This window comes from Callorhinus ursinus, unplaced genomic scaffold, assembly GCF_003265705.2.
Source record: "Callorhinus ursinus isolate GAN/ISIS: 27379988/994484 unplaced genomic scaffold, GSC_fseal_2.0 scaffold4, whole genome shotgun sequence".
NCBI classification, from domain to species: Eukaryota; Metazoa; Chordata; class Mammalia; order Carnivora; family Otariidae; genus Callorhinus; species Callorhinus ursinus.
Genome location: NW_027397066.1, coordinates 136,846,286 through 136,870,405, shown reverse-complemented (window position 1 = coordinate 136,870,405; position 24,120 = coordinate 136,846,286). Strand labels below are relative to the sequence as shown.

General features: G+C 33.6%; 1 protein-coding gene across 2 annotated transcripts in view; it reads left to right on the top strand.

Annotated features, from left to right (window-relative positions):
• The window catches only part of FSTL5 (follistatin like 5), a 747,693-nt gene that overhangs the window by 107,495 nt on the left and 616,078 nt on the right, over positions 1-24,120 (top strand). Inside the window, exon 3 of one of the 2 annotated variants that reach the window (XM_025873977.2) lies at positions 5,605-5,635. In XM_025873977.2, the coding sequence (XP_025729762.1) occupies positions 5,605-5,635 (31 nt within the window). Of the gene's footprint in view, positions 1-5,601; positions 5,636-24,120 lie in introns of both variants that reach the window. The other variant, XM_025873976.2, reaches the window with a different exon arrangement.

The window sequence follows — 24,120 nt, the reverse complement described above, 5'->3', positions numbered from 1 at the left end:
TGTGTACCCCAACATGACTTAATTTTACACTGGCTTAGCTAAATTCCATTTATTATGTTGTATTTTTTTAATATTTAAGACATTATGTTATGCAATCATGTGTTCCTTCTGAATCCACACTACTGCCCAGATTGTCTTTGCCAATCTCTATCATACTGTCTGCAAGGATCTATTTATTCATTTCTATCATTGAGCTGGATTTCATGGAGTCTATTTGTGTAATTACTATAGTACTTTGGGAATTCTTCCAAGAAATCGTGTAGTACAAAGTAGAACACAAATGGTTTGCTATTATTTAATTTTGATATGTAGCCAAGATATATTTTTTTTACTTTAAGACAGGACCAATTGATCAGAAAATCTTTTGAAAGAATATTAAAGTTGAGTTATACCAAGGGATTGGCATTCTACCTTTGCGGACAAGATCTACGTTTTCTTAATGTAAGAATGTTTTTCAAATGTATCATGAGGACAGGGTAACAAATCTTTCTGACCTCTTAGGACTTCTCACATAATTAAATAATCATAATTTTCTCCTTAACATTTCCCCATTAAAAATTAACATTTAAAACATGAAGTAATAGTTTATAAAATAAAATTGTGGAAAGTATACTGCCAGGTGAATAATGCAACATTTTAGTCATAGAAGCAAGTTGGAATAGTTATTACTTTGAAAATCCTAAATAATGCTTACTAAATATCTACTGACATTCTTCTAATACAAGTTTTGCAGTGAATGAAGAAGTTTATCTTTATTTTTTTCTTACTTTGCAGGTTTGTTATTCTTCTCAGTCCATTAAATTAACTTCTATTTTTTCTTTAAATACATGCTTCTTGAACATTTCCAGTTTATAGAATATTTAAGGCTATTTTCATTGGTAATTTATGATTATATACAATTATATAAATAGAGAATTGCGTTTTAAGAAAAAATATAATAAGATATCAGTGAGTATTAAGCCTATTTGCCTATAATTAAAATAAAGATAATATCCGTGTCATACAAACTTATTATGGCAAATCCCAACTAGGATTTTGACAATAACAAGCTGTCCTATTCACCTACTCTCATAAAAAGCAGTGCATTTAAAATCTTCTCTATCTCCTCAGATTTCTGAGAAATCATCCTACTTCACCACTCATCTGACTTCTTCTAATAGATAAAGGAAACAAATCCTCACAGACTAAGTTTTTAAAATTAATCAGATCAAACCTATAAACTTCTTGCATCTATGACCCCACTTTCTGTGCCTCCCTGTTATATTGGAGGAATTGGTTCTCCTCCTATCTAAATGTCGCCACTTATATTCAGTGTCACATTCAATAACCTTATGAAATCCATCATATCCTTTCTCCCTGTTAACATAATCCACTCCATTTCTACTATGTATCTCCCATATTTATACATTCTCAATTTTCACTGATTTAAATAATATAAAACTAAAGATGAAACAAAGAGATAAACAAAAACCAAACACCATACCTATATGAATTTCACTTAATCACCAGTCACACACCACCCCAGGCCTTTCCTTCCATGCATTTTTCTCCCATTACATTTTTACTATGTCATGCATTTCTCAATTTCCCTCTCCTTCCTTGAGTAACTTCAGTTTTACTTCCAAACACATAACACCACAAAAACGTGTTTTTTTTTTTAAGTCAATGATTCCATTTATGCCACTTTTTTTTTTTTTTAAGAGAGAGAGAGAGAGCGCTAGTGAGTGGGGATGGGGGAGGAGGGACAAAGGTAGGAGGAGAGAGAGAATCTTAAGCAGGTTCCACAACCTGTGCAGAGTCTGAGGCGGGGCTCCAGCTCAGGACCCTGAGATCATGACCTGAGCTGGAATCAAGAGTCAAACGCTTAACCGACTGCGGGCCCTTAACCCAGAAGCCCCTCTACCACTTTTTCTAATGGGCATTGCCTTGGATATAATCATACTTGGTCTGTCAGAAGAATTCTATGCTATTGAAAATCTCCCCCCTACATAATATATTCCCTGGGATTCCATGATTCCATGCCCCCCTTTTTTCCCCTCCTCTGATGTGTCTATCCTTCTATTCTCTTCTGTTGGCTAATTCACTTTATATTTTTCTTATGTTGTTTCCAATACTTAGTTCTAGATCATTCAACTCTACTATATGTTCTCCAGATGCAGTACTGATGATATATACACATGGTGGTGATTTCTAAATTTATATGTCTTGCTGAAATATCTCCCGTGAGTTCCAAACATTTTAACCATCTGCCTACTTTGCATCCTCAGAGTGATATTTAAAGTAAAATCAAAGTCAGAATATTCAAGCATAAAACCCATGAAAAATTCAGGCTCTTTACTCTTAAAAGACAGAGTAGATAAGGATTACCTTAAGTGTCTAAGCAACTAGAAGGAGGGAGAGATGAGGAAGATGAAGAAGATGAGAAAGGTGGTGAAAGAAGTAAGGGAAGATCAGAAGTTCAGTTCTGGATGTGATAAGTAGGCTGTTACTAGATATCCAAGTAGAGATGTCAGAAATACGGTTAAGTACACGAGGCTGAAGTTCAATGGTGAGAATTGCCCAGAGATAAATACATTTGAGAGTCCTTAGGAAAAGGATGGTGGTTAAGGCCAGAAGACTAGATAAGATCACCAAAGGAGTGAAGTATATATGGAAGAAAGGGAAGGGCTCAATGTCGAGGAAACCAGTGTTTAGAAATTGAGATGAGGAGGAATCAGTAAAGCAGATGGGAAAGGGGTGGTCAGACAACAGGAGAAAAATTCACAGAGTGAGACAGTATTAGAAATCAAGTGATGAAGTATAAAAGTGTTTTTCTTTTTTGGATACCTTTCTCATCTTAGAGGCAACTTCATCCTTCTAGTGACTCAGATCCTTGAAATTACCCTCATCTATCCTGTATCTCATACCCCAAATTTATTCTATTGGCAGTTCTGGTATTCCAACTGCACTGCTACCACACTGTTCTGTGCCATTATCACCTCCCACCTGAATTACTGCTATTCTTAATAGCCAGAATGATTCTACCTAAATGCAGTTCAGATAATGTTACTCCTCTGAAAAGAACCTTTCATTGTTTTCTCAGCTCTCTTATTGTTAGAGCCAAAGATCTAACAAATGCCCCAGGTACTAATCTATCCCACACTTACTGGCTCCTGTATTGCATTTCCTACCAAACTCCTCTTAGCCTAGTCTAGTCACACTGGCCTCCTTGGTAGTTTTGACAACACCAAGAACTTTTGTACCTAAGGAAGTGTGCGATTGTTTTTCTCTCCTAGAATATATTTCCCCCAGATCAATCCTCGGAATATCCTCTCATCTCATTCAAAATTTTATTCAAAATTCATTTTATGAGTTGTTAGACATTTGGAGTCTTTCCATAATTTGGCTATTGTTGACAATGTTGCTATAAAAAGTGGGGTGCATGTACCCCTTTGAATCTGTATTTTTGTACCCTTTGGGTACATACATAATAGTGCAATGCTGGGTTATAAGGTAGTTCTATTTTTAACTTTTTGAAGAAACTCCATACTGTTTCCAGAGTCGCTCTTGCCATTTACAATGAAATGGCTGGAGCTAGAGTGTATAATGCTCAGCAAAATAAGTCAGAGAAAGACAAATACCATTTGATTTCATTTGTGTAGGAATTCAAGACATAGAAATAACAGATGAGATAGGGGAGAGAAAGAAAAAAAAGAGACAGGGAGGCAAACCATAAGAGACTCTCATCTATAGAGAACAAACTGAGGGTTGCTGGAGGGGAGGTGGGTAGGGGAATAGGCTAAATGGGTGAAGGGTATTAAGGAGGGCACTTGTGATGGGCACTGGGTGTTATATGTAAGTGATGAATCACTAGATTCAACTCCTGAACCTAATATTACACTGTATGTTAACTAGCTAAAATTTGAATAAAAACTTGAAACATAAAAAAGTCATTTTGTCATTGTAGACCCAAGTAAAATTGCAGTCACTTACTCTAAAACTACCTTCTATGGTATATCTTTTTTCTAAATAGAATTTACTAACATTTATGCAGTATGTTACTTTAAGGACACATTTTTGTTTTGTTTTGTTTGTTTTGTTTTATTTCATTTCTGTTTTGTTCATCCTTTGTAGCCTTATCATCTGGAGCAGTTTCTGGCACATAAAAGCAATCTATACATAGTTACTCAAAGAATAAATGACTAAATGAATGGCGAAAGAAAAGGAGAGAGGACAGAGAGACAGATTTTTTTTTTCATTAGCAAATATCTCTTTGGAAAGCTTAAGCTTGTTGATCTTGTATAATGAAAGGATAATATAGTTTTAAATCAAGTAATTTATATTTAAATTTTAGTTTTAATGAACAAGAGATACTCTAAATTAAAAATAAATCAGGACCGGAAAAAATAAATTAATTAACAAAGGACAGTACAGGATCCAAAAACAAAGGCTAGGGGCGTCTGGGTGGCTCAGTCGTTAAGCGTCTGCCTTGGTCTCCCGTCATGATCCCAGGGTCCTGGGTTCGAGCCCCGCATCGGGCTCCCTGCTCCGCGGGAAGCCTGCTTCTCCCTCTCCCTCTACCCCTGCTCGTGTTCCCTCTCTTGCTGTCTCTCTGTCAGGTAAATAAATAAAATCTTTAAAAAAACAAAAACAAAGGCTGGATAAATTCGGACAAAAGAAGTAGCACACAAAGTATTAAAGTTTAATAGAATCGTACATTGGATGTGCATGTTCCATAAATGTACATTTGTCAATATGCATTTTTATTCTCAAATCTGACTCTTGGATTAATGACTGCAGCAAAGTAAGTTCTTATTTTTCACGATTTTCATAAATTTTATCAAAATTTTTTGGCATTTGTACATTTCTGAAGTTCTATTTATATATGTCATTCTTTATGAGAAATACATTTCAAACTTATTTTTAGTGTGAGGCTCTGAAACTTACACAGAGTAAACTATGCTTGAATATTAATTGAGAAGGTATAGAGGGCACAATTTCTACTTAAGAACTTGAAAGCAAGCTAATTCTTTTGGGGTTGCCTGGTAACTAATAAGGAGTATGTCAAATTGAAAGACAGGTCTGACTAAAGCAGCCTTTGAATAAATAATAGAATTGTTGTCAACTTTAGCCTTCGAGTAGTGAGGCAGGGACAAATTCTAAATTAAATTGAAAGAAAGACAGTTGAAACGTCTTTTATAGTTTTTTAGTGAATTGTCCACTGTTTGCCCTTAAACTTTTTTCCTCACCAACAATTTGTGATTAATGCAGAGACATTGAAAATAAATTCTGAAGACATGATTCAATATCTGTTGAAATTAAATGAAATGGCCTAAGGCATTTGAGAGGCATGATTATTTACTATTCATTACCATTTATTTATTTATGAATCCATATTAATATAATGTATTAGTTTCTTAAAGAAATATATGTACAGGAAGAATGATTGCTACTTTGATAAAAGATTGGACCTAACTGTTTTTTAAGGTGAGGTTTGTGTTACGGTGACTCCAGGGTACATGTACAACAAAATATCTTGACAAGTCTTTAGTTACCATGATCTGTTATATCAGGCTGTTGATCACATACTCAGATTTTGACCTATTTCTGTTTTAATTCCAGCAGGAAAAGAGTCAAGACAGTTCAAGAATCAAAGGTAAGAGATGACTGTTTTAAGATCATAGTTTCATCAATTCATGTAAGTATAGAAGAAGAAAAAAAACTGAGCTTTGAAAATATAGCTAAAAATGAGAAAACATTAAGAACTCAAAATCTTCAATGTGGTTTTAAAGCCATTGTGAGCCCTTTGGGAATTCTGCAAGGTCACTGGGGATCCTCTACTGAGATTTCCTTTCTTCATATAGTGCTGTTGGAAACTTCAACATAATTTTCTGTTAACTCTCTGAATTGTTCTCATGGAATTCCTCCATCAGTCATTGTCCATAAGAGTTGGTGTTCAGTTATATCTATGATTTAGCAGATGAACTTTAAAAAATATGTCTTATGGAGAACCAAGCGCTGCTATCTCATTTTATTTTCTATGAAAAAGCAAGACAATATTTATATGTTAAAATTTGGTGGTAGCTTTATGGCATAGTAAACTCTAGTCAGACATAAGGAAACTTTTTTCCCCACAATGACATTCTTATGTTTTGATGTTTATTGTTGAAATAATAAATTGCTCTAGGTAGGATTATAATCCTACAGCAAAAGGTTTCCATAAATTTGTGCTCCTGCTGATCATAATCATGAAATTTAACAAATTTTTCCTGGGTTAATCCTTCTGGCCTCTCCCTTCAGGTGCTGGCCCTTCTTATTGTACAAGTTGGACATCCTCACTCACCTATCCCTTTCCGGTATTATTTAGTCACGAGCCTGACTATGGAATGAAGGACAATTTCCCTATTTCCTTCCATCCTGTTTTGCATAGAAAGATAGGTTTATTTTTACTTTACTTTTTTTAGAGTTCTACAAAACCGAAACAAACCAAAATTAAAAAAAAAAAACAAACGTGGAGAAGTTACCAAGTTTACACTTACTTCTGAAAAGATGAAAGGGCAGTTATTCTTCTGAGGGTCTCTAAATTGACGACATCAGTCTTGCTTACTAATAACAAATCCGAATATAATCTCTGCACATTTCTCTGCAACCAACTAAATTACACAATTTGTTTTCCATGTTTGGTCATCTGTGTGTGTTTGTATTACTGAAGAATATGAAAAGACACACTTTTTTTTTATTTTGCTAGGTATGTTTTATTCAAATGAATTATGTAAGACTGCCCTTCCAGGGATTCCCAAACTGTTTGTGTTCTTTCTCAGCAAACTGAAGTATGTCTTGCTATTTTATATGTGAAATTATTACACTTATTTATCCTCAAAGCACTCATATTAACTCAAAGTTTCATACCTTTGTGTTGCAAAAGGGAATTTCTATTCCAAGATGTGATGTATGATGTGCATTTAAATGATATATACATTTTAAGCATACTGAGCATCTTCCTTCTCAAGAAGGGTCCCAGTGTTTCAGGTTAATCTTAAATCATATTTATAATTCTGTTATAGTTGAAATAAGTTTAGTACAGCTTTCTTCTTGATGCTTTATTATCTTGGGATATATAAATTCTATCATCTGAAGTAGTAGAAATTATGTTTTTTCAACTACCTGCCTAGAAACATGTTTTCTTTTATAATGTAATAAAATTTTGAGATGATGCTTGTCACTTCTTTCACTGTTATTGGCTGACACATGTTTCAGAACTCTCATATTATGGCTTCTAGGCTACTGAGTTGTAAGTAAATCAGAGACATGCTGTTTTGTCAGGACCTGTACCCTAACTCTACTTGGAACTCAATATTTTTCTTAACTGTTTATGGGAATCATCTTGAAATGGTATTTTACTGGAAATTATAAATGGCCACTAAAAATGTCTTTAGGGGCACTTGAGTGGCCCAGTCAGTTAGGTGTCTGCCTTCAGCTCAGGTCACAATCTCAGGGCCCTGGAATTGAGCCCCATATTGGGCTCCCTGCTTAGTGGGGAGTCTGCTTCTCCCTCTGCCTTACCTCCTGCTTCTGCTCTTTCTCTTATGCTATCTCTCTCTGATAAGTAAATAAAATCTTTAAAAAAGTCTTCAATGTCAATATTAAGAAAAAAAGAATTGACTAAGAGCAATAACTTACCCATTGGTAGATGAGAAAAATTCTAAAAATCAAATATTATACATATTTTGGTAACTAATTATTGAAATGTGAGTTATGTCCTCACTTGATGTTAGTAATCAATTCTCAGCTAATAATTCCCTGGACTTCCTGACGAATTGGTAATCTTATTTGTCAGAACATGTTTATTACATAGTCAAGAATGTATGCGGAGGAAGTCTTTAACCATTTGATTTTCTGCATTCTGTACCTATTCCTGCTTATGACAATAATCCCACCCACATTATACCAGTGACCTGAAATCACCTTAATGCACAAAGCAGTCCAATGACAATCGACCAGTCTTTCCTCTGTGTACAGGAGATATATATTGAAATGTTTGGAAATTTGCAAGTCTATCTCTGATTAATTATTTGACATGCACACATGCTCTTATTCTAATATTATTTTGAAATGGCATAGAACCCAATTCTTATATATTCTAAAATTATATATATGGAATTCAACTGACAAAATGAATTTTGGTTCAATAGTTAGTATACCATCGACTCCTCAATTGATTTTCACATTTAGATTGCCTATTGCTATATGAATTAGAACCTAACCTGTAATTAATACACAATTTTGAGGTTTACAGTTGTTTAAGATATCTTTTATTAAAATTACATTGACGATTATAGCAGTAAAATAAAGACAGTCTTAATAAGTTTAAAAGAATTACTAACTATTCAGAAAGTCATATTTCACACTGCTTTTCAGTGACATTACAAATATGTTAGGATAGAGTATATTATGTGTTTAAAATCCATTAAGAATTTGATAAATATTATTAGGAAATAATTTCCTTTGAAGAATGGTTCTAATATAAGGAGCACAAGTCAGTTACCCTTTACCAATATATCTCAGGGGAGTATTTTATTTTATTTCATTTATTTCATTTATTTATTTATTTATTTATTCTCAGGGGAGCATTTTAATCTGTGATTTGTTTATTCATTTATATTTAAGAGCATCTCTCTAGAGTTCTGAGTGATAAAACAGTAAGTTTTTGACAAAAACTTAAATGATTCTTGTTTTACAAAGAGCTTAAAAATTCTGTCAGTTTAGTCAAGTTTTTAATTTTCCAAAAATAATTTAAAATACGACAACCGGAAGGGTAATATCATTGTGGAAAGCTTGCATATGATTATGCTGTAGCGTGCTCCTGAGTATCTGCTTTACTCTAGCTCTGTCATTAAAAGAATGTTTGTTCCTTCACCAAAAAGATTCAGTTCTTTTATAATGCAGTTTTCCCTTCCTCTCTTTTCAAGTGGAAACTTGTGGCTTTCTCATTCAGAAGTGATAAAAATAAAATATATTCCCGTTTCATTGCTAGTTTTTGTTGGGAGACAATTGGTTCCCTAACAGTCACTTATATGGTATATTATTGACATCTATCTTTTGTTAAATATCTACTAGATGTCAGACACTGGGCTGAGTTTTTTTACATATATTACCTCATTTTAATCCTCAAACACACATTATAAGGTAAGATTTAGCATTCAAACATGCCAGCATATTGAGAAATCACATCTAAAGTAAATAATTCAGACCAATATTATCATCTTGTTCTATTTTTAAATGGGCCTATTTTATTTAACCAATTTACTAATTATACACTAGGTACATTTAACATGCTGTTATTAGCAAAGCTTTTGACATTTTCATGGATTTGATATATATGAATTTTATTATTTATGCATTATTTTTCTTTAATAGTATGATGTTACAAATATTTCCCCTACTGCCAGTTTATATAAATACTGCTCAGGGCTTTGTAACTTTAAGAAAATTTTGATAATAATAGATGTGATATAGGAATGTTCTAGGGGACAGGTGTGAGAATTGTGACAGCTTGTTCAATAAATGCTTGTGATCTTTGACAAATGACTTAATCCTCCAGAAGTAACTTCTCTTTTATAGTTTATATTAACATAACATACCCCATGATATCAAAAGTCCTTTTAAATATATGAAATTCTAAGGCTTATACCTCTCTAAAGACATTGGACAATGCTATTATTACAAACATCCTTCAAAACTCTTAATTCTCAATAGGTTCTACATGTCAAATATTATGTCTTATACAATTGTGTACAGGAAAGGTAAGCTGCATCATTGTTCTCCCTGTGGTACATACATACATTCTTGTATACAGTGAGCAATGAAGGTCAATATTATGTTAAGACCATACCTAATCAAATTAAAGGTGTGTGTTTGGAACAATAAATGATATTAAAGTCCTATGGAGCCTATAGTCTTTACATGTGAACACACACACACACACACACACACAAATACACATACATGATATTTACTTTTATACAACCATACATTCAGATTCTCTTTTATTTCTTACATTACAAAATTGCCAATTGAGGGCACTGAAAATGATCTGATACATACAGGGATATATATATAGATATATAAATAGATAGATATACATAGGGACTATATCTCTATATACCCATTCTATATATATTATCTCTATATATCCATGCTATATATAATATTATATATTATATGTATTATATATTATATTATATTATATTATATTATCTCTATATATCCATGCCATATATATATATACACACACACACATATATATATACCTATATATAACATATATAATATGTCTCTATATAACATAACCATATATAAATATAATATTAAATTGGAATTGGAATGCTAATAAACTCCTAACCTGGGTTGCCTGAGTATTCAGAGTCTCTTCACTAGAATAATCTTATAGAGCTCCTGATGTTAGCTCACTTCTTCCAGGTTAGGTAACTAGTCAGGAATAGTTATTGGATAGGAATGGACCTTCAAATTTGTATTACTGAAAGCCACTGGACACATTACATTAATAAATGAAACTGTCATATAAAACTGAAAGATGGTAATTCATATATCTGAGACTTTTATGAGACTCTTTGTCTAATTGTTGGGTATCTTTCTGTTTAGGATATAAAATATAGCCAGTACAATAGTAATGCCTGAAATGGAGACTGTTACCATTATATGAAACTCAGAGTCACTATATTTGTAATGAATTACAATATCATACTAATGAATGTTAGGTTTTTTGGTATTCAGTTTAGAAAGTTATTTCTGAGACAAATAATTGTAGGATTTACAAAAACTGTGGTTTTTGTCTATCATATTCAATGGCTATAATCCTTAGGAAGTTTAAGTATCTAAAAGACAAGAAAACTCATGTCTAGAAAATGTCAACCAAAAGATTGTTTTGTTTGTTTATTTGTTTGTTTTTGGCAAACAGTAATGCTGGATAAACCCCAAGCAAGTGGACCTACAGCAGTCTTGTGATAATAATTACTGAAAAATAATTAAATGTTGTAAAAACATGTGAGGGAGTGAAATTTTTTTTTATAATAAGACATACCTTGTTTTATTACACTTCATTTTGTGCTTCACAGATATTTTGTTTTTTTGGTTTTTTTTCCTTACAAATTAAAGGTTTATAGCAACCTTGTATTGAGCAAGTCTATTGGCACCATTTTTCCAACAGCATTTGTTCACTTTGGGTCACATTTTGGTAATTCTTGCAATATGTCAAATTTTTTCATGATTATTATATTTGTTATGGTTATCTGCAATCAGTGATCACAACTCACCGAAAGCTCAGATGATTTAGTGTTTTTTTAGCAACAAACTATTTTTTAATAAAGATATGTACATTGCTTTTTCAGACATGCTATTGCACAGTTAACAAACTACAGTATAATGCAGACCTAACTATTGTATGCACTGGGGAATTAAAAAATTCATTTGATTCACTTTATTGTAGTTTTTATTTGCTTTATTGTGGGTTGTCTAGAACTTAACCCACAATATCTCTGAGGTATGCCTGCCATGTTATAACACAGCAATTGAATTACATAAAAAAGTTGTATTTTCACTCTATTTATTTTATTAAAAATGCACTTTTAAAATTAATTGGGGGTAATATATTCTCATGAATGCTTATCGGTTACCTTGTTGCAAAATATCAATGTCATATATGTACCACTTCATAGTGTATGATTGACTAGCAACTCTTTAATTACTAATATGAGCATATCACATATTTCAATCCATTTCATTTTTTTAAAAGATTTTATTTATTTATTTGAGAGAGAATGATATATAGAGAGAGAGCATGAGAGGAGGGAGGGTCCGAGGGAGAAGCAGACTCACTGCTGAGCAGGGAGCCTGATGCGGGATCGGGACCTGAGCCGAAGGCAGTCGCTTAACCAACTGAGCCACCCAGGCAATCCATTTCACTTTATACCTAACTTAATATGAGTATGGAACGATTGTTGTAAACAGATAAATTAAAAATATAATTTCCAGTTACCATGAACACATTGCCATACTTTAACGATTTCATTAGGTGACGTGTGTTACATTTATGATTTTTTCTTATAAAAAAACTGGTCATAATTCTTTATCTGAGTGGTGTTTTTGTGATAATGTGAGTTTTGAAATAAAAATAGTAATATATAGATGCAAATTCTAGAAGCCAAATTACTATCATCATGATAGTATTCCTTACTTTGACAAACTTCCAAAAACATAATAATTTCAGTTCTAATGCATAACTCCATAAAAAATAAATTAATAGATAGAAATTCAGTATAAATAATCCAAATGATGCTCCCAATACCTTACTAAATAACTTTCAAGTAGTATAGATTTCAATATAAGTAATAACTTGTCTCAGGGAATTAAGATAATATTCATTATCCATTCTTTAAACTCCATGTGACCAACTTGGTACAATTTTAAATGATCTTGGTGTATGTCCTCCTGCCACAGCAAACAGGAAGACAAACCACCTTCACTACCTAATGATGCTATTATCATCAACCAGAAAAGGTTTCATAAAGTATCTGATTCTATTTCTCATTTATGCAATGAAGAGCTCATTTTGTATTGTGCCAAACACATCATCTCTCCCCCCCATTTTGCATATATTCCCTAGATTTCCAAAGGATACTAATAAATCATCTTGTCTAATAGATCATTTATTTTGGTTTCAAGGTGATTAATTTTGCCACTCACTTTGCCCACCAGGAGGCAGTACTAACTAAAAGAAATGGAGGCATAATCCCTTTGTTGATACTGTGAAAACAACCCAGAACACTTGGATTTAATTCTTTTTAATAAAAAAATAATTAGAAAATAATAATTCAATGCTGCATGTCATATCAAATTAATATTGTTCAGGCTTTTATTTACGTAACTCAATATTTTACATACCTGTACACTAATATCTCAACATTGATCTTTTCAATCACCAACACAAAAAATCTTTATTATCTAGACTTTGCAAAGCTAAATATTTTTTTAAGTTTTTTTAAAAAAATTCACAGTCTGAAACAGTTGAATGCCATGTTTCAAGAAAAATGATGTAACACTAACCAAAAAGTGTTGATGGCTTCATTTATTTAGCTTAATGAAATCACTTCATTTTGTTGCAATGGTTAGCTTTAGTGAAAGAGTAGTTTTTGAAATTGTTATGAAGATTACATGTTTTTTGGCAAAAGTCCCTGTTTTACCTACCAATGAAAAACTATCAGTTTTCCTTTTTACTTTGTCTCCTCAGGTTCTTTAAACATGAAATTTGACTTTATTAAAGAAGACTATATTTACTTTGGTTTTTAAAATATATATTTCTTCTTTCTTCCAATTTAATGTAATAATATTTAAGTATCTTGTAATTATTTGATTTTTTAATTATAAAGTTAGAAATTCTGTATAAAATGAGTTATCACTTTGTGATGTTATACTCAGTGACTTCTATGACCTGAAATAGACATACATTTCTTTGTCTAACTATAATAGATTAATTTGGAATTTTACCTATTATGTTAAAGGTCAAATAATATCCCTTTTAAATAATTTTAAGATGCATTTTGTAGTTTTAATTTGTTATATCGGCAACATTCTTTTTCAATTACTTAATTAGATATAACTGTTTTTATTGGAAAATGGATGCCATCCTACTAAAAGTAATATCGTCGTTTCTTAAATTCTTGGTGCATGGACTCCTTATCCATTAAACACTGGAAAATGAGGGAAAACTTTGGTTAAATATGCTGCAAAATTTTTACATAATCCTTTAGTGATGCTTATCTTTGCATCATTAAGCATTTTCATTGTATTTGATCAAGGATCTCTTTTTCCCATCACAGACCTTTCAAGAAACAGTTATTTTGATTCAGAGGACTAAAATTACAAGAAGCACATTCTGAAAACCATGAATTTGTGTAACACTTTTTTTTTAAGATTTTATTTATTTATTTGACAGATAGAGACACAGCGAGAGAGGGAACACAAGCAGGGAGAGTGGGAGAGGGCGAAGAAGCAGGCTTCCCGCGGAGTGGAGAGCCTGATGTGGGCCTCGATTCCAGGACCCTGGGATCATGACCTGAGCGGAAGGCAGACGCTTAACGACTGAGCCACCCAGGCGCCCCCACTTTTTTTTTTTTTTTCTTAAGATCTATCACAGGGTTTGGACTCAGCATAGTTAGGATCTGTTATTTACAAAATCCCTGAAAAGAAAGTCTGGAATAAAACAAAACAAAACAAAAAACAAACAAACAAACCCATAGTGTCTCTTTTTTCAAGACATGCAGAAATTCAAGAGATACAGGGAAAATTGTCTCTTGGAGCAGTTAGAATAGTAGGGGCTCTCAAAACCTACTCAATAAACATTTATAATTGCCACCACCACCATCATCATCCATAGAGTGTTTTTTTCCCCCTTGGTTCTCCTCTAGGGCACTAGTGAATGTAAAACATAGCAAGTGCAGGATTCTCTTGTTTACAGCCTGTCAGTTGATGTTTCCTGGAAGGGTACATGTTTCTGAACTTGCTTCTGGGGTAAAAGAACTGCATAACTATATAGCAGATAGATGCACAGAGAAAAACAGTATTTTTTCTCTTTACAATGTTAATGCATGGTCATTTTGAAAGTCAAACACATTCCGAGAGTTGAAAATAATTACAGTAATTCACAATTGTGTAAATATAAGTGCCAGCCACGTCAAGGCAAATGGTAAGATATCAGGGTTTTTTTGAAGGATAATACACTATAGGTTAATTGATTAAATTTAAATTTAAAATAATAATAATGATAAGTGCCAGGCCCCATGTAAGGTGCTTTACTTGCCTTACCTTGACTTTATATATTTAACATTTATGAGTACTTCTTTATTGTCAGGTCTTCTGCTAAATGCTTTCCACATATTATTTTATATAACCCTCAGAAGAATTTTATATACTTACAAGAGAATAAATTTTGTTGTCAATCCATCTATCTAAAAATGACCATCATTACCATTTTGGTATATGTGAATTCAAACATTTTTTACATATGCATATATTTCATTAAAAAAATAAACAACCAAAAAAAACCCCACAAACAACTTAGTATCCGTTTGGAAGTGTTAATGGATAACCTTGTTTCTGAAAAGTTTGCAAATGCTTTGTGATGGTCACTATGAATTTGTTCACTCAACAACCATTTCAAACACCAATTAGCATGCTTTCTTTTTATAGACTTTTTACAGAATCTAGTAAATTAAAAGTTACATTTTCCAGATTTCCTTGCAGTTCGCCTTCTGGATGTGTTTTAGGTTTTTACCATCCAATTCATACAAGCATGGCCTTTTATGAAATTCTTATTATAAAACAAGCACAGTTTTGGGGAAAGAACTTTTCCTTTCACAGCCAATGGCGAAAACAGTGTAGTTCTGAACTCAGCAACTAGGGTGGTAGCTTACTTATGTATTAGTCTTGATAATGTCAGAGGTAGTGAGCCTTTTGATATTATAGGTCTATGGTGGGGTTTTAAAAGTTATTTCTAAGAGCTCAATACACAGCCCTTTCCTTCAATCCTGTGAGCTACTTTCTATATCCTTTAATATATCTCTTTTACTTAAATAGGGCAGAGTCTTTTGTCTGTAACAAAGAGCCTTGATCAATGCATTGGTCCATTCTAGGACTCCAACAACTAGGGACCTGGTATGAACGAAGTAAGTAACCAAGAAAGCAAACCTATCTGCAAGTCTGAGGCCAGCAATGACAGCCAGGAGATGTACATTGTTATGTTCAACTTGCAGAGCAAACATGCATTGTTCAGACATGTCTTAAAACCAGGTGGTCCTATCTAGCTTGCGAGCATAACAGTAGGGAATTCTTAAGTCAGATGTCATTGTGGTTCAAATGGTTGCTTATTCAAACTATTCAAACTTTTGTGTTGAGCATCAACTGTGTGTCAGACACAGTTCTGGGAACTGGAGATACAGTAGTGGGCAAAACAGGAGAAATATTCTGCCTTCCTGGATCTTAGATTGCAGTTCCTAGGCAATCTGCCCTTATCACAAGATGGTCGCTATTTTCAAAGAACAGCTAAAACCTCATGAAAAGCACAGACAACTTTTCTTCTCTGCTTGTCTTCATGCCATCTCCTTTCTCTTCTTTACCTCAGCACCTCTCTAAGATTTAGTCAGACACCAACCAGTACCACAGGGGATGGAGGCAAGAGGATAAAGAGAAACTGATAAATTAGAATCAACTTGATGAAGGATAAACTCCCTCTCTGAGAAGTTTAACTGCTGCTACATCTGACATACCCCCCAGACCGTCAGACCTTAGGAGGAAATAATTCCTGATTCAGCAAAAATGTGTGTTTTTAAATCTTGCCCCCAAATCTCATCCCAGTAATTCAAAATCATAGGGATTAAGTGGTAATTTTTGTTATGTAATTCTCATGAATCCTTAAGGGGAAAGAACTGATTATTTTTTGGCTCTATTTGGTCTTCATCAGCCTTTTTTTTTCTCTCAGGGAAATAAAGTAGCAATGTTTTCATAGGATGGCTTAGAGCGCACAGCTGTTGGGCTTATGGTTTTCCTACAGAGGCATCATTACTTGTCTTGGTTTCTATGTGGTAATCTTTCTGTTTTATTAGCCTCTCACAGGCATGGTTGAACATCATTACCCCACTATAATTTTTAATAAATAGTGTTTTAAATTTCTCCTTGAAAAATCTTGATATGGAGGATATTATATATATAATCATATAAATATATAATATATAAATAATATATAATGTTAATACAAAATACTAATAAATAATATATATTATAACTAATATGATTTATATGATATACCATGATACATAATGTATTGTGTAAATAATAGTATTAATGCAATCATAATACTAGGTGATCATAGATGTGATTTATTTTATGTTTGTGTATTTTTTTGTTGTTGTATTTGTGTACAGGCTTGAAAGGAGAGCTGATCTACATCAGTCTCTTACCATGTATCACACATCTATTTATTTTATTTCTTCAGCTCATTGTATCTATAAGAAAGCTCTGAGAAGTAAGCATCATTTTATATGTATGGAAAATGAATCTTGAAGGTTAAGTAACTCACTGAATATTATACAGCTAATAAATGCTTAATTTAAAAGAAACTTACCGCTTTTACTTGAGATTGTCATTCTCACAGTTATCCCTATGCATCCTGTTGCATGTTGGATAAATCTATATATGAGAATATGGTCATTGTTTGCAAATGCACTGCAAACAATATAAACTACATTGTTGCAAGATGGTAAGTCCTGTCCCCTCAAAAACTGAATAAATAGGTTAATTATTTAAATGTCAGAGTCCAAATGGAAAAATCATGTTTTATAGCCAATAAAAAAAGTGCACGGGTTGAACAAGTTAAATGGGAGACAAACTTAAACCTTTGCCCCAAAATAAAGAATTTAATTGTTCTATGATTTAAACAAATGAAAGATTAATTTTATTTACTTCAATATTAATTATAAAACAAAACAAAACACTAATTACTTCTTATGAGGAGCCTGATAAGGCGATGATCACTTGGTTCAATCAGCAAACGGCGCATGATAAATATGTGCTGAAGAAGCATAATTTTTACTTGAAATGCTTTTTTGTTTGTTCTTTGTGTAGTTTGTTGTCGTTATTGTTGTTGAATGGGAAATACCTTCATTCTCTTCTCTTCTGCCCAGTTAATAGAGTCAAATTGTAATGCCGGGTGATTAGGTCACACTACCCAGGTAGAAACCTGACTTTGACATTCACTAACCATGTAACTGCAGGCAAATTAGCTCGTTAGTTTGAACCTTATTTTTCTCTTCCTTAAATGAGAGACAATCAAGAGCACTCATCTAATTGCACTGATGTGAAGAATAACTATGATTACATATGGAAGTGTTTGGAACAGTTTCAGCACATAGTTAATACGTTATAACTGTTAGCTTAAATACTATTATACATTCCTGAGTGATTTGACTTATGAAGTAAGATTTGGGGAATTGTTCATTACCTATATTATGAATTATCTTGGATAGGAGTAGAAATATCTGTAATAAGGAAAATGATTCCTTTCAACATTCATGTCATTCACAGCAGTAAACTTAATCATCCGTTTTTCTAAATATTGGATTTAATTTTGATGTAACATTTTTTTCAACAACATAAGTCATTGGTATTATCTATACTGTGAGTTTATCCATAAGATTTGTGTTCCATGACCCTTATTAATCAGGAGATGAATGTTCAGTATTATTTATTCAAATTGAATAAAAAGTATAAATCACTTATTTTTTCAATTTCCCTATAAGTTTTCTCATTTATAATTTGGGGATTTTTTATACGTTCTTCTTTGAGGATCAAACAGGATAATGAATGTAATAGTATATGAAAAGTACTTAGCACATTACCTGGAATCTCATAGGTATTCAATTAATGTTAAGTCTAAATCAAATTGCAGTTTATGAATATATATATATAGATATCTGTGCATGTAAAAATATAGTTTTCATATTATATATAGTATTAGATATATATAATTCACAATAATTTCAATAAGCTCATCAAAATGAAATATATTTAAAATGAATTTGTATATTTCTATACATATATATTTATATATGAAGAGGTATAAAATTAAATTACTTTCTACCTTTGGAGAAGCTACCATATATTATAACACACACACTCACACACAAACACAACCCATTTCTTTATGGTTAAAGTCAGGACTTAGATGGTTTTTGTATCTCTTTTAAAATACTAGAGGTGCATTCTTCATAAAAGTTATTCAGAAAATATTTGTGAATAAAGGATGAATGAACTAGAAGCCATATTCAGTTACAAAATGTCAGTATACTTTTATATGAGAGCATTTCATGCAATCCATGATGAATTATTTAGAGTATTTTTAATTAGAAATGTGATACATTATTTTTTTCTTAAAATTAATTACTTTCACCAGTGTTCTTTGTTAAACAGTAGCAAATATATTACCTTCTCCGTTATCTTTTTCAGTGTATAATCTAGACAAGCAACATGGCATAGTTTATTATTAGCTTTTTATATTTATTGTCATACATAGTTTTCATTTAATTTCAAGAGTTGAGGTTTGCAAATGTGGAAGCACACATTTTCATCATGAATTAAAAAAAAATGAATGAGTATGCATGTCATATGTTTAGCTAAATTTTTAATGAGTAACGTACAAACTATGACCAGTGGAAACTTTTTATTTCATAAGAAGACTTAAGGATGATATGTGTATTACCAAAATTTAATTTTCCCCAGTTGAAGGAAAATATGTGCCTTATCATTAAAAAATTCCAAATTTCAGATGCACAGAGAAAGAGCTTTCTTCATGGCTGACTCACAAAGTCAAATTTGCAGGCCAAAAACAATTTGTGATAACATTAAAGGGCTATAGAACCAACAATAGGAAGTTGTTTAAGTATTTGATTAGGATAAAGGTTTTTACATATCAGGGGGTTAATTACTGTGGCGATGCAAAAAATAACATGTAAACAATTTAGACTTTTTTTTTTTTAAAGATTTTATTTATTTATTTGACAGAGAAAGAGACACAGCGAGAGAGGGAACACAAGCAGGGGGAGTGAGAGAAGGAGAAGCAGGCTTCCCGCGGAGCAGGGAGCCCGATGCGGGGCTCGATCCCAGAACCCTGGGATCATGACCTGAGCCGAAGGCAGATGCTTAACGACTGAGCCACCCAGGCACCCAACAATTTAGACTTTTAATAGATTATTTACTTATTTTCATGTTTCATTACTGAAGATATTATTCAGTATGGAATTGATGGAGATAGTGAACATGGCAGCTCTCTACACTGAAATGAAAAAAAGGAAAATATGTTCCTCCCTCAACATGAAATATTAACACTGGAGACCCTGAAGAACAGGAACTGGATCTGAACTTATTTAGAATGTTTTCTCAAGTTTTCTGGAACGTAAGAAGGAACACTGAGTTAGCAGATGGCATTGATATATATATTTTTTTATTTAAGGAAATGTAAAACTACTGGACACAAAACAGAAGTATTAGGCAGATGGGCAACAAAAAATATGGTAATCTGATTTTAGTATCAACAATAGTGAAGTGAGGAATGATCTAGGTTGCTTTTATGTTTTCCAGTATGTACTAAAATATATCAGCAAGAACATCTTACAATTATTTAAGAATTATTTTTACCCCATATGCTGCAAAATAAGAAAACAATTATCCACAAATAAAATGATTATCAAATTACTGTCACCAATTAATACAATGTTAGGTGCTAATAGGATTTTTGGAAATTAATGGAAAACAATATTCTAACAATGAAAACCTACAAAGTTTGGCTCAACCTGTACTAATTTGCATAGTCTTGTTTAATACATGTTTAAACAGGTCCCACTCTAAAATTAGTGGGGCCTTTACCAAGAGTACAAATAAAGCATTCCAGCCACCTACCCCCACAACTTGGTTTGCACTCTTCTTTTCTTATACGTAATCGCATGCCCTTTTTTTAATCCTTCCACTTCTTGGAAAAATTTTAAAAACAAAAATATGCCCTGAGAAGTCAAGCAGAGAAGACAATTATCATATGGTTTCACTTATATGGGAACATAAGGAATAACAGGGAACACCACAGGGGAAGGGAGGGAAAACTGAATGGGAAGAAATCAGAGAGGGAGACAAACCATGAGAGCCTCTGGACTCCGGGAACCAAACTGAAGGTTGTGGAAGGGATGGGGGTGGGAGGATGGGGAAAATGGGTGGTGGGTATTAAGGAGGGCATGTGATGTGATGAGCACTGGGTGTTGGACACAACTAATGAATCACTGAACGCTACATCAAAAACTAATGATGTACTATATGCTGGCTAACTGAACATAGTAAAAAAAAGAAAGAAAGAAAAGAGAGAAAAAAATATATATATATTTATATATATATGCCTTGAGAAGTGATCTGTGCAGGTCCAGGAAGTAGGCTCAGAGAAATTGTTAGGGAATTCTGGGGACCAGTCACCCCGAGTAAGGTCTGGAAGAGAACAAGGTACAGACTTGGACATAGTCCCAAGAACTGCTTGCCTAGGGAGGGCCCGAGGGGTTCTCTAAAGCAAGGGGCTCAAGACAGGAACCCACTGCCTACTCCCAGTCAGTACTGCTTTAGAAGGTGTAATGAACTGGAAAATGCCACTTAGAAAGGGTACAGTGAGCAGGGAAATGTGCATTAGGGAAGCTTAGGAAAGGGGACTACATTTAAAAGAACAATGGGATAAAACCATATTTTAAAAAACTTGGGAGTTTGATGACTTAGTTATTAAATCTTTCTATGTTAGGAAAAAGTGCTATCCACCATTGTCTCATTCTCTAAAATATTTTACAGTTCTTGCTGAACCCATTCTGTGTTGATTTTTATGCTGACTTAGTAAGTGGTCTGCTGGAAGTATGAAAATAAGTAAATTAATTAAAATGCACAAAATTAGGGTGCCTGGGTGGGTCAGTCAGTTAAGGATCTGCCTTTGGCTTAGGTCATGATCCCAGGGTCCTAGGATCGAGTCCTGCATCAGACTCCCTGCTCAGCAGTAAGCCTGCTTCTCCCTCTCCCTCTGACACTTTCCTTATTTGTGCTCTCTTTCTCTGTGTTAAATAAATAAATAAAATCTTTTTTTAAAAAAGTGCACAAAATCATGTGCTTGATGGCATTGGTGTTCTAAGATGAGCCCGCTTTAAAATGCTCTTGAAAAGGGCAGTGGAAACTATACGTTGGGTCACAGTGCCTTCATTGCATATCTGACACAACTTCCTCTTTACATGGTCATCTCTCACGTAACATATCTTTTAGAGTAATTTTAGTGTGATGTAACAGAATTAAAAAATGTTAGGAGACACTTTATCAGAGAAAAATGCTTTCACTTTTGCTGTAGGGCTGAGTCTTCAGTGAATTTATCTGAAAACAAAACAAAACAAAACAAAAAACCAAGGTCAGGTAGAGATGTTGCAGAGAGTTTGGCTATTGTCTGGTCATTCTGGAAAGAACAGGGAGGCAGATAAACTACAGGAGAACAGTGTAGAGCCCATCTGGCGTGTGGTCTGCACGCCACAGGCCCTATGATCTCAGTCACAGCAGGAGCATCCTACACAGGGTAACTACACGGCACCTGCAAAGACTGACTCGAAGGGAAATTTACTAGAGAACAGAAGAAAGAAAACTTCCATAGTCTCCATCTAGATTGCTTTTAGCATTACTTTTAAACCATTTAGCTAAATTATTAAACCTATGTTCAATATGCAATGTGAGCATCCTCCTTGAAATTTATCAGGACAGTTATAGGACTTCATGAAATCACAAACCCCACGATCACCCAGGGCTACTGATGTATTGGTGGTTAGTGTAGATTCTGTCCCCAGAATATGCTGAAATGAGTCAGAAAAAAAAATAACTTTAACTCTAAGACTATTCCCTCCAAACTGAAAATTCATTCCAGTTCTCTCACACTTCCCTAACTATGCCCAGCCATGTTGTGAGCTATGTTTCATCCAAAATTCTATATTAAGATTATGTAACATTATAGAGATACTCCAAAGAATGCGAATACCATAGAGATACTCAAATACAATTATAAATCTCATTCTTATTTGAAGCCTGGGGAAGCCATTAGAGAAATTTAATTGGAAAACTAAATTCCCATTAAGTTAAAATCCAAAGACACTAAAGTCCAAAGGAATTAAAACTCAAAAAAAATCAATTATTGAACCCCTTTAAATCCAAAGAAAATAGAATGTTCCCTATTTTTCATCCTGCTCAGCATGAGCCACAGGGGATGCCAGAGCCTGGCTGTAATGCTTTCAGCACAGTCTGGGCATCTGTTTTCCCCAGGGCTGGTGTGGTTCTCCCACAATCTCAGAATCTCAATTAGATCAATACCAGGTCTGATGTGCCTCTCTTTTAGAGAGTCCGAAGATTATCATGGTCTGTCTTCCTAGCTAATACATTTTGTAAAGAAGCTTATTTCTAGAATGCAGACAAAGTTATTATTCCACTCAGAATCATATTTGTAGAGCCTAGAACTTAGGTTTGGCAAAGACCAAAACAGAAACTCAATGTTATCTGAAGAAATGAAAATAGAGCACAAAAATAAGCCTTGTTTCATCTGCTCTAGGATGCCTGTTAATTAATGCCAGTTACCCATACCTTTGAACTTCGAAAATAATTTCAACCAGAAGAAGACTGATCAAGAGGTTAAGTATGTATGGCACAGTATTTGCCATATCTGAGAGAAAAGTAAACTCTGATGAACACTCTCTCCTTTCTCGGTTAAGGACCGGGGAGACATGATCACCTTCTCTTGAAGTTTGGAAATATACAGTAAAATGGCTTTAGCAAGTATAAATTTACACAGTTTTCTTTCTCATCCAGAATATGAAACATCTTTTAATTTTCTGTCAACTGAATTTCCCTTAAAATCAGAGCCAATGGAAAGGCTTATGGGCTAACATTTAGTGGTGAGGACATCCCCAGGGACTGAGAAGTAAAGAATAAGGTGGAGAGAAGGAGAACATTGGAGAGCCATAGATGCAGTGTTTAGCAAGCTGGTCATCACACTTCATAATAAGCCGCTTATCTGGTCTCATAGGACATCTTTAGTGAAACCGTATGAAGGTACTCTATCTGCAAATAATCCGTCCATGGGAAAGAAGGGAGAAGAATTTATCTGAACTTATCCATTGACCTCCATTAGTCAGAACTCATCAAGAGACACGAACTGCCCCACTCTTCCAGGCTGTCTAGGTAGGTGTGGATGCGGAGATGAATCTGGTGCCTCGGTGTATAGTATAGCGTGATATTATTGATGCAGATGCATGAACATCAGAGAAAAAGAGTGCTAACCGGTGGCTGTGCTGACGGAAGTGGCAACTTGGCCCACGACCAAGAAACAGCTAGGTTGCTGTTTGAGTCATTCAGGCAGAAACCAAATCAAGTAGGCATATATGGAGTAAGGAATAAAACCAAATCCTGTACCTTTCCGTTTCCTTGGAGCCTTCTGTTTCCAACCCACCAATGCTGTGATGAATGTATATTCTT